Below are 11,727 nucleotides of genomic sequence, written 5' to 3'. Positions count from 1 at the left end.
TCTTAAGTACTGGGGGTTAGGCAGAAGGAGATGGACTCCCATTTCCTGTTTAGAAAATGGAAATTTGTCAAGTCTAGCTTGTAATGAAGAGCTGAGTCCATTTAAGGTTGAGTCAGTTTGGGGAAGGGCTGCAGAACATGCTTTGCAGGCGGAGGGTACCAGGGTCAATCCCTAACATCTCCAAGTTTGGCTGGAAAGGTCCTCTCTCTGAAACCCTTGAAAGCCACAGCCAATCAGTGAAGACAACACTGAACTAGCTGGACCAATGGCTTGACTCCATATAACACAGCTTCCTAAAGGCCAAAGCCATGTTTCCTCTTTTGCCTCTGATCTCCCTCATTCCAATATAGATAAGAGGCTGAATAAACCAACAATTTATTCTAGCAAGGCAAACCAGCATGGAAAATATGTGGATGTAGAAAATACTACTACTACTACAATAATAATAATAATAATAATAATAATAATAATAATAATAATTATACTACTACTAATAAAATAATACTAATACTACATCCCAGTAGTGATGTATGGAAGTGAGAGTTGGACCATAAAGAAGGCTGATCGCCGAAGAATTGATGCTTTTGAATCACGGTGCTGGAGGAGACTCCCATGGACTGCAAGAAGATCAAACCTCTCCATTCTGAAGGAAATTAGTCCTGAGTGCTCACTGGAAGGACAGATCTTGAAGCTGAGGCTCCAATACTTTGGCCACCTCAGGAGAAGAGAAGACTCCCTGGAAAAGACCCTGATGTTGGGAAAGATGGAGGGCACAAGGAGAAGGGGACAACAGAGGACGAGATGGTTGGACAGTGTTCTCGAAGCTACCAGCATGAGTTTGACCAAACTGCGGGAGGCAGTGGAAGACAGAAGTGCCTGGCGTGCTCTGGTCCATGGGGTCACGAAGAGTCAGACACGACTAAACGACTAAACACTACTACTACTACTACTACTAATTTATTACTTGTACCCTGCCCATCTTACAGGGTTCCCCCAGCCACTGTGGGACGCTTCCAACAGAATATAAAATAACACAGCAAAACATCAAACATTAAAAACTTCCCAATACAGTGCTGCCTTCAAAACATCAAACATTAAAAACTTCAGGTGTGTACAGTCATATAATTGTTTAACTTTTCAGATGCAAGTTGTATTACAATAATTAGTGTGTTTTGCTAACACAGCAAGCCGTTATTTGGTAATCTTCTAAAACAGTAGCGGTTTTTGGACAAATGAAGGACTCCCCCTCCAACAGCGGAAGAAAATGTTCTGTCTCGAAATATAGGAAGTTCTGCGTTGAGCGGTTAGGAGAAGTGGATATTGAGGTTTTATTGCATGACTGGTCTCAGGAAAGGGATATAGTCTTGTTCTCTAAACTCCCTGAACCCTCTTTTCTGAGTAGAAGAAAGTGTCTTTCACATGTGGCAAGGCAAGAGAGATCATCTGACCAACAAGCAACAGGGGGAATTGTTTGAGACTTCCAGTGCGGCAATAAAGGGAAGGAAGGTCAAAAGACACAAGTAGATTTACACACTTGCGGCTCCTTTATGTCAATGCAGAAGTGCAACTGGAAGTACACCGCCTGTGCATAAGACGAGCTTTTTCCCATTAAAAATTAGGTTAAAAATTGGGGGTCATATTATACTTGGAGAGTGCATAGGGGGGACATGGGATTGGCTGCCGGGGATTGTCACCAGCTATTGGGCATATTATTGGTGGCTGTGGCAAGGGCTGGTGTTGATTGGCTGTCGCTGCACCAATTGGGCGGGCAATTGGCAGCTTCTGCTGGCGAGGGGACAGACGATCTCCCCCCATTTTCTTAATTTGGAGTCCCTCAAAATAAGGGGCGTCTTATACACGGGGGCGTCTTATACACGGAAAAATACGGTATTTGCAGTGTTTATTGGGCCACTCATATATTTGGCTGGATAAAAGTCTTCACATGTGAGAGAACACGCCTCCCTTTCCAGGGTTATGCGTAACAAGAACTGAATTAGGTCCAAAGTTCCTTAGCAGAGTGAAGAGTCTTGATTCCACATTGCTGAGTATCTCCCATACAGAGCAGAGCGACTATACCTTCTCCTCACAAATCCAGCGGTTTACTACGGAGCAAGGTGCTGAAGTGACAAGGTGTAATCCAAGCACAGCACAGTCATAAATTCTACTTCTGATATTCAATCTGTGAAGGGAAGAGAAGTGAAAATTAGCAGGTTCAGTCGGTAGAGCATGAGGCTCTGAGTCTCGGGGCTGTGGGTTCAAGCACCAAACTGGGCAAAAGATTCCTTCATTGCAGGGTTCTGGACTAGGTGACCCTCGTGGTCTCTTCCATCTCTATGATTCTACGATTCTATACTTCTACAAGTTGTTAGCCTCAGCCACTGCTTGGGAGACTGCCGCGCGCCTGTCTGCGTGGTCCCTTTCACTGTCACCCTGCACAGAACTTGCTGAGCCAAGGAAGGGAGGACAGCTGATGGCAGATCAACATGGCTGGGGTATAAATATATGCTTTTTGTTTTTAAATGTGGGGCCTTTTGCTATCCCTGGCCCCACCTAGATGCCAGGATTTTGGAAGTCCAAAACTGGTAACTTTAATACGGTGGTCTACAGAACCTGTATCCTATTGTGTCTGAACAAAAATTGTTGCCACCTGCAGGGCCGGCACACTCATGAGGCAAGTTGGTGGCGACTGCCTCAGGCGGCAGGACCCACAGGGGCAGCGGATCTCAATAGAGATTTTTTATTTCTCGCTTGTCCCTGATGCAGATCTTCACTCACCCATTCTTCCCTGGTGAGGAGGAGGGGAGACACCATTTTGTGGTTTGCCTCAGGTGCCACAATGTCTTGGGCCGGCCCTCATGAACACTGGCCGTGATATCGTTTGCAGGGACAGGTTGTGTTCAGTAGATGCACCCAGCATCTTTCCCAAATGCCTAAGTGCTCCTTAGAAGCGCTCATTACAGTGGTACCTCGGGTTACAAACTTAATTCCTCCCAGAGATCCGTTCTTAACCCGAAACCGTTCTTAACCTGAGGCACGCTTTCACTAATGGGGCCTCCCACTGCTGGCACACGATTTCCGTTCTCATCCTGGGGCAAAGTTTGCTACCCGGAGTAACTACCTCCGGGTTAGCGGAGTTTGTAATCTGAAGCATTTGTAACCTGAAGCGTTTGTAACCCGAGGTACCACTGTATACTATTAACACTCTGAAAAATGGGCACAATCATTTCCCTGTTGCATACACACATATTGACAGGATCCCCAGAGACGACGTTATGAGACCTATCCTTCACTCTGCCATTTTTTAAAAAAGCTGAAGGTCTCTTGTGCTACATCGTTATCCTTGTAACAGCCACGTAAGGTGGGGGAGTGTTATAGTCCACATGTTGCAACAGTGGTACCTCGGTTCTTGAACATCTCCATTGATGAACGTTTCAGAACCTGAATACCAAAAACCCAGAAGTAAACACTTCCATTTTCAAATGCGCCTTGGAAGTTGAACGGCTTCCACTGCATTCCCTCCCCAATTTTCTCAATTCCATTTGCAGACAGCCCTTTGCGCCTCAGTTTTCAAACGTTTCAGAACTTGAACGGTCTTCCGGAACGGATTACGTTCGAGAACCGAGGTATCACTATAAGGGGGAAAGAATGCTGAGTAACAGAGGCTTTCTTCCCCATCACTTTGTGACAAACAATAAATGACCAGAATGATAATCAACATACACGTCAGGGTCATACGCTCTGTTGTCAATCCATCTCCACAGTCCCTTGGAACCTTGCTGTGTTAAGCCAATGAAATACTCAAAATGGTTTGTTCTGTTGAACAGGAACATCTGGATGGGAGGCATTTGCAGAAGAAGTAAGAGAAAACACAGTGAAATCCAAGAGCTCTGACATGGGAATGCAATGCAGTAATGGGGTGGTGGTTCTTGTCTTTAGCAAGGATGACTTCTGGTTTTGGTGGTCCTTGGGCAAGCAGTGTAATGTGGTTTTCCACAAGCCACATCCACACCTAGACCCTCAAGTGTCCCTATTTTCCAGGGACAGTCCCAGATTTACAGAAGCCGTCCCAGTTTCTGATTTGAACCCAGAATGTCCTGCTTTTTATTGGAGAAATGTCAGAGGGTATGGAGTTATCTGACCCCTGAGCCATCTGAAGGCAGTCTTGTATAAGGAAGGTTTTTTTTTTTTAAAAAAAAGTTTAATCTTTTATTATGTTTTTATATATCTTAGAAGCAGCCCAGAGTGGCTGGAGTATCCAAGTCAGATGGGTGGGGTTTCAAATAGTAAAATTAATATTACGGAATAGGACGTCCCTATTTTCACTGGAAAAATGTTGGACTGTATGCACACCACACATTTAAAGCACCATGATACCACTTTAAACAGTCATGGCTTTCCTCAAAGAATTCTGGGAGCTGTAGTTTCTTAAAGGTGCTGAGTGTTGTTAAAGGTAAAGGGACCCCTGACCATTAAGTCCAGTCGCGGATGACTCTGGGGTTGCATTGATCATCTCGTTTTACTGGCCAAGGGAGCCGGTGTTTGTCCGCAGACAGTTTTTCCAGGTCATGTGGCCAGCATGACTAAGCCACTTCTGGAGAAACCAGAGCAACGTACGAAAACGCCGTTTAGCTTCCTGCCGGAGTGGTACCTATTTATCTACTTGCACTTGACATGCTTTCGAACTGCTAGGTTGGCAGGAGCAGGGACCAAGCAACGGGAGCTCACCCCGTCATGGGGATTCAAACCGCTGACCTTCTGATCAGCAAGTCCTAGGCTCTGTGGTTTAGACCACGGCGCCACTGAGTGTTGTTAGGAGACCCCCCTGTGGGTTAAACTACGCCGGCCAATAAAGCGAGATGAGCGCCGCAACCCCAGAGTCGGCCACGACTGGACCTAGTCGTCAGGGGTCCCTTTACCTTTACCTATTCCCCATTCTAAGCCTGGTTTAACAGCCAAACCCTTTTTCTTCACAGGGAATGCCTTTAAAAACAAATCTAAACTATTCATGCCATTCATTCTAGTTGTGTAAATGGTACCATGTCTTGTCTAGCCCTGAAAAGTTAGCAACTGTGAACTATTTTATGAAAGCAGGCCAATAATTTGATCACAGAACACCATGCTTATTTTTTTGTTGCTTTGCAAAGCAGTCCTGTCTTCTCACCAATTCTGCTTTGTTGTTGACAACAGCAAGATGAGCATTTGATTGAGCACAGTCCTCCTGGCTGTCATTCCATGTTTTTTCTTCGGCAGAAAAGAAGTAGCATTTGCCAGCATAAAGTACCCATCTTATGGGGCAGCCTGTAGAAGTTAGGAGAAAGAGGAGACGACTGGATTTAATATATACAAAGGAGCAGAAATTCCCATTTCCCCCATGAGCTGTTTTTATTACATACCATCTTTTACTCCTGATGGGATGAGAATGGGGTCTCCTTGGAAGAAGATCTGTGAAGCTGAATGAAAAAGACTCATAAGAACCTGTGAATTCAGCACATTTCTTACCCGAACAGAGGGAGTCAACTACATTAGTCAAAAAAACAACGTTTTAAATGCAACACCAGATGGCACTGTAGAGCACAAAACTTTTCTTTGAGATTTTACATAGCGTTTTTTTCTTTTATAGTGATTTAATTTATGACTTATTTATAGCGTTTTTTTCCGCTGTGTGTAGATCCACCCAAGGATGTTTCAGAGCAGTACATTTCAGATTTTCTGCTTTAAGTGAATGCTTTCCACCTTGGCCAAAGAACCCCTACAAGTTACAGAGGATGATGGGACATCCTTTAGGGCAAACACTCAGTCATCCAAGGGACTTTCAGGCAGACACACACCATACATTTAAAGCACATGACTATCCTCAAAGCTGAGGCTCCAGTACTTTGACCACCTCATGAGAAGAGAAGACTCCCTGGAAAAGACCCTGATGTTGGGAAAGATGGAGGGCACAAGGAGAAGGGGACGGCAGAGGACGAGATGGTTGGACAGTGTTCTCGAAGCTACCAGCATGAGTTTGAGGAAACTGCGGGAGGCAGTGGAAGACAGGAGTGCCTGGCGTGCTCTGGTCCATGGGGTCACGAGGAGTCGGACACGACTAAACGACTAAACAACAACAACCCTCAAAGAATCCCGGGAACCTTCGTTTGTTAAGAGTACTGAGAATTGTAGGCCTTTGAGGGGGAAACTGCAGTTCCCAGAATACGTGGGGGGGGGGGGGAGAAGTCACAGGATTTAAATGTATATTGGATGTCTGGTGCGAATCTGCTCCATATTTGCCTGTCCTCACCATTGCCCACATGAAATGGGAAAGTACCCTTGAATCAACATTGTATATTTGTCCTGGTCTGGTGCATGGAATGCATGTTGTTTTGTAGTTGTGTGATGTGTGCTCATACTGTATCGCGAAGGCCATTGTCTATAAACATTGTCTATGGGGGAAAACAGCACACAGCATAGACAATGTTACACCCCCCCCCGATGGTTTAGATACCTGAAGCCCATTGTGGGCTTGCACAGGTATGTATTTTAAAATAAAATAAAATAAAATAAAACATTTCATCTGTGAAATGGTGTAATAAACAAAGCCATTATTTCCAAGTATGTTTGAAAGTGGGAAAGACAGAGGCAATTTTAAAATTGTGTATGCTTAACTGGGTATTATTCCTGAACTAAGTGGTGGTTTTTCTTTGCTTTTCTCTACCCTAAAAGTCAGTTAAAGTCAGTTACACCTCACCTCAGTTGCTGATACTCTGTTGTTTTATTCTTATTGCTTTTACTCACTGGGGTTATTATTCTTCTAGTGTTTAAATTGTTTTATTAATGATTGGAAAATCACCCTGGGAGCATTTTTTAAAAATTATTTTTTCTGAAGCTGCAGGACAGAAACTTTTTTGTTCGTAAGTAAATATCTTCTGGCAGGGGAGCCGAATCTTCCTCAAAAAGCGACACTCATGAGGCAGAAGTTGGTAGCTCTCTGATAAATTGCATGACAAACCACCAGTGGCAACAGCCTGTCCTGCGCTTCCTTTGGAAACACCAGACATTTGGTTAATGAAGTCATGAAGACTTCCGTTTTTCAGGAAGTAGGACTTTCGCTGCCATGGGTTTGTTGCGCAATGTGGGCCAAAATTAAGTAATAGCTCTGTGCTGTTGATAAAATAGCCTTGCTGCCCTCGGACTCCTCAGAGACTGTGTCTCCACGCATATGAGAACAGGGAAGGCTCAAGAAATTTTGCTGCCTGAGGCAAAGGTCAAGATGGCCACCCCCGGTGCTTTTTTCCCTTAAAAAAAATACCATATTTTTTTGCTCTATAAGACTCACTTTTTCCCTTCTAAGAAGTAAGGGGAAATGTGTGTGCGTCTTATGGAGCGAATGCAGGCTGCGCAGCTATCCCAGAAGCCAGAACAGCAAGAGGGATTGCTGCTTTCACTGCGCAGCGATCCCTCTTGCTGTTCTGGCTTCTGAGATTCAGAATATTTTTTTTCTTGTTTTCCTCCTCCAAAAACTAGGTGTGTCTTGTGGTCTGGTTCATCTTATAGAGCGAAAAATACGGTATGTTTAGGGGTAATTTCATTTTGACTCAAGAAAACCACCATTTTATAGTTCAAATCGGGGGAAATAAATACAGTAAATGGACAAAAGTACAAAGATTCACAAAATGTTTAGGGGTATGCGTACCCCTGCGTCCTCACAGAAAAAAAGCACTGGCCACCCCCAGTTTCACATACAGAAGCCGACTGAACTGGTAGTTGAGTCTTAGGCAGTGTACACAACATATATTAAAACACATGGCTTCCACACTCCCAAGAATCCTGGGTAATGTGGTTTACCTTTCACAGAGCTACACCCTTGACAAACTACACTTCCAGTGGTCCTTTAAGGGTAGTAGTGTGCTTTAAGTGTATGGTGTTCTATGCAGCCGTAGTTCAGGGCTAGCAATGGGACAATGGCCTCCATCACACAACTGAAGCCTAAGTTAGGGTACCCAGGGCAGACCACGTGGAACCCACAGAACCGTCCTCTTAACAGTTAACTTGGGCACTGCTCCTCACCCTCAGTGCCCGCTTCCAAAAGAAGTTGCCTCACTCTGTCTAATGGTAGGACTGGATCTGCCTGAGAATGAGTGAAGCTCTGGGGAGAGTCAAAAGAAGTTCAAGCAGAGGAGAAGTTCAGAGATGATGGGTTCTTTTCACCCAGAATATCCTGTCATAAATCAGATAAATTAAGGATTTATACAATTTTGTAACATGCAGAGAATAGCATCTATAGAGGAAACAGAGATTGGAACTGAGGGAGGGGGGAAATGGGGGGGGGGATTAAGGATGATATGTTTTAAGATAATATGTTTTGTTTAAATTCCTAATAAAAATATTTAAAATAAAAAACAGAAAATCCTGTCATCATTTCTTAATGCAATCTGATGACAGTTTGAATTAATCTCAAATGACAGTTAAGAAGAGCTTATTTTCATTCCTGGTGCAGTCACACTCACCCCTTTTACCATTTTTCAAACTGTTTTGGTACATTTATCTTTTTTAAAAAGCTGTTTGATCAGAGGCAACCATAGGACAAAACTATTTGGTACAACCCATCAGGGCTAGGGCAAGATTTCTTTACAGGCCAGCAGAGATACCGTATTTTTCGCTCTATAACACGCACCCAACCATAACACGGACATAGTTTTTAGAGGAGGAAAATCCGTAGGCATGCCACCCGTAGGCATTCCCTCCATAACACGCACAGACATTTCCCCTTACTTTCTAGGAGGAAAAAAGTGAGTGTTATGGTGCAAAAAATACGGTAATTCCCCAAACAGCCGCATATTACAGGATCAAGAGTTGGCCAGAATGCCCCCCCCCCAATTTACTTTTTAATTTCAGTAATCTAAAAATCACATTGCTGTGTCCAGGGCTTTTTTCTGCCAGAAATCACTGGAACTCAGTTCCAGCACCTCTCATGTGGATGCCATTGCCATTCTAAGAGAACAATGGAGGCGTTCACAGTGTGTTCCAGCACCCCCCTTTTCTAGAAAAATAGAACTGGCTATGTTCACACATTAGTTTCCTGGGCATGTAATACAGATTAGAATCCCCATTTTATCCATAAGAGAACAAATCTCAAAGTCCATACATATGGCCCTTGAATATCTTCCCCATGTCAGTTTAAGGAGGGAGGATTTTCATGAGAAAAAATTATATGGTGGTGGGACTAAAAGACCAAGCCCTCCTTAATTCTGGATAATGGTATAGTTTAGACCCTAAAGGGGCTTTCAAACTGCTGTGCTTCAAAAGTCCCAACAATCAGTACTTCAAAGTGCAACATCACCTGACGTCATCCCGACAGGGGATGGGGAGACAAGGAACTGGACCTGCTGGCCAATAATGACTCCCCACCCCTGTCTTAGGGGTAGCTGATGTGTTGCTCTCCAAATGTTGCTGGACTACAACTCCCATCAGCCTTAGCCAGCATGACCAATGGACAGAGATCATGGGAGTTGTAGTCCAACAACATCTGAAGGGCACAACACCATTTGTTATAGGTAAACTGACCTATCCTGTGATTCCAGTTTTGATTTGCAATGTTGCTTTCAAATTGCAACCTGTTTATGCTCTTTGTCTTTGATAACTGCTTGATTTTATTTCAAAAATCCTCAACGAAGGTTTGCAATAATGAAAAAAGAGCAAACTAACTCTTTGCAAATGGCAGTCAGGTCAGTCAAAGCAGACTCTACTGAAAGTTCACATTCAGCATGATACTCACCATAGAGAAGGAACAGTGAAGTGCCTATTAGCTTAATAACTAAGAGAATCATGAGTGGAACTATGCAATCCCACTTCATATTCCCCAGCAAGCTAGCCACAAGAAACTTAGGAGGAAACCGCTGTGTACGCCACACACGTTGAAACCTTCAGGTATTTCTCCAGGACTGGCTACATCTGAAATGTAAAAATGCCCATGATTAAAAGGCGCCAAACTATAGAGGGCTCTGGGTGCCTGAGCACCCACAATTTTTTTGTTGCGGGTGCTCAGCACCCACACCTCAGGGCCCCGACACAACTTTTGAGGTCTTGCAAGGCCTTGGACAGTATCGCCATGTCAGGGCACACAAAAAATAAGCTTACCAGAATGAAACCAGGGCTTTGTCTTCTTCCTTTGTTATTCCTGAAGAGGTGGCTGTCCCGAATGGGGCTCAGTTACGCTGTTTCTCACTACTTGGCTTTCACGGGTGTCTTGCGTCTGCTTGGAGAAAGATGACTTAAATGTTTCCTGCAGCTTCGGATGACTCGGAGGGATGTGTACACCAAGCAGCCTTCTTAGAAATGCACATGCTGAACTTCCCCTCTTACAGACCAGTGTTTCTGTTGAGCAACTCAATGTGTGTGTTGGCAGGGAAAGTACAGTGCTTGCAGTGGTTTAGTGCTAAAATAGGTTCAAGTCTTTGCCCCACTGAGCTAGTGGTTATTAATCAGAAAAGGACATACAGAGAGGTGATGGATGGGTGGGAGACAGGTCAGAGAGAATTTTCCTAAGGATGTGAGGCTGAGGGAGGGGGAAGAGTCTTCAGACGAGAGCTGGGAAGACTCCCTGCTTTGTATTTTTTTTATATATATATAAATTATTTTTATTCAATTTTTCCAATACAAAATTTATACAAATCATACCTCTTTTTAATATCCATTCTCTTTTTGACTTCCCTCAACTTGCCTGATACTCCTTCCCTTCTTAATTTCTTACACATTTCTAAAGCCTTTCTTCAATTGTTTTTATAAATTATTTCTTAATTTTACTCATATTCTAACATTTCTTCTTACAGAGCTTCATTAAAGCTTACAAACGTTATTTGATTATCACTTAATTTATGCATATATTCTGTAAACTTTTCCCAATCTTCTATAAATCTCTGATCTCATTGATTTCGGATCCTTCCAGTCAGTCTATCGAGTTCTGCATAGTCCGTCATCTTCATTCTCCATTCATCTAGTGTAGGCAACTCCTCTTGCTTCCATTTCTGAGCCATCAGACTCCCTGCTTTGTATGTGGTTTGAAGATTAAGATATAATTATGACAGAGGGCTAGATATAGTTTTGTGTTTTATTAGGATTACTGTTGTTGTTACAGTATTCTTCATGTTCTTTTTCTCTCTGCTTCCTCTTTTCTTCTTTTTACTCTTGATCATTTTATGTTCTTTTCTCTTTCCTTTTTGTCTTTTTGATTTTATTCGTTCAAGATATTATTTTACTGTATTGTGTAAACCTTAATAAAATTTTGCGGGGGGGGGGGGAGAAAAGGACCCGAGTCAGACCAAAAATAGAATAAATTTAAATAAAAACAAAACACAAAAAACGATGAAAACATAAAAACTCGGCAGTAAGTAAGGTTGCCATATTTCAAAAAGTGAAAATCTGGACACAAATGTTGTGGAGCTTTTTTTGGGGGGGGCAGTTGGGCACCATTGCCATTCTAAGAGAACAAGGAAGGTGTTATGTACTAAGCTTGGATCCTACAACAATAGGCAAATAGATTTGGGGGCCAATTCAATCTCTGTTTTACAAGCTGCAATTGTTGTTGTTGTTGTTTAGTCGTTTAGTCGTGTCCGACTCTTCATGACCCCCTGGACCAGAGCACGCCAGGCACTCCTGTCTTCCACTGCCTCCCGCAGTTTGGTCAAACTCATGCTGGTAGCTTCAAGAACACTGTCCAGTCATCTCGTCCTCTTTCGTCCCCTTCTCCTT

General features: G+C 43.3%; 1 protein-coding gene across 1 annotated transcript; it reads right to left on the bottom strand.

The window, feature by feature from the left end:
• Positions 1-935: 935 nt before the first annotated feature.
• On the bottom strand, positions 936-9,929 carry LOC309360254 (C-type lectin domain family 5 member A-like). Its single transcript, XM_081894914.1, has 5 exons — positions 9,755-9,929; positions 5,394-5,450; positions 5,162-5,298; positions 3,721-3,830; positions 936-2,179 (listed from the first exon to the last, which is right to left on the bottom strand). The coding sequence occupies exons 1-5, from the start codon at positions 9,831-9,833 to the stop codon at positions 2,071-2,073; spliced, it is 492 nt and encodes a 163-aa protein (XP_081751040.1). The 5' UTR covers positions 9,834-9,929; the 3' UTR covers positions 936-2,070.
• Positions 9,930-11,727: the final 1,798 nt, after the last annotated feature.

This window comes from Podarcis melisellensis, assembly GCF_964234715.1.
Source record: "Podarcis melisellensis genome assembly, chromosome: 17".
NCBI classification, from domain to species: domain Eukaryota; kingdom Metazoa; phylum Chordata; class Lepidosauria; order Squamata; family Lacertidae; genus Podarcis; species Podarcis melisellensis.
Note: the sequence above shows the minus strand (reverse complement) of the source record. Positions and strands in the feature narration are given on the sequence as shown.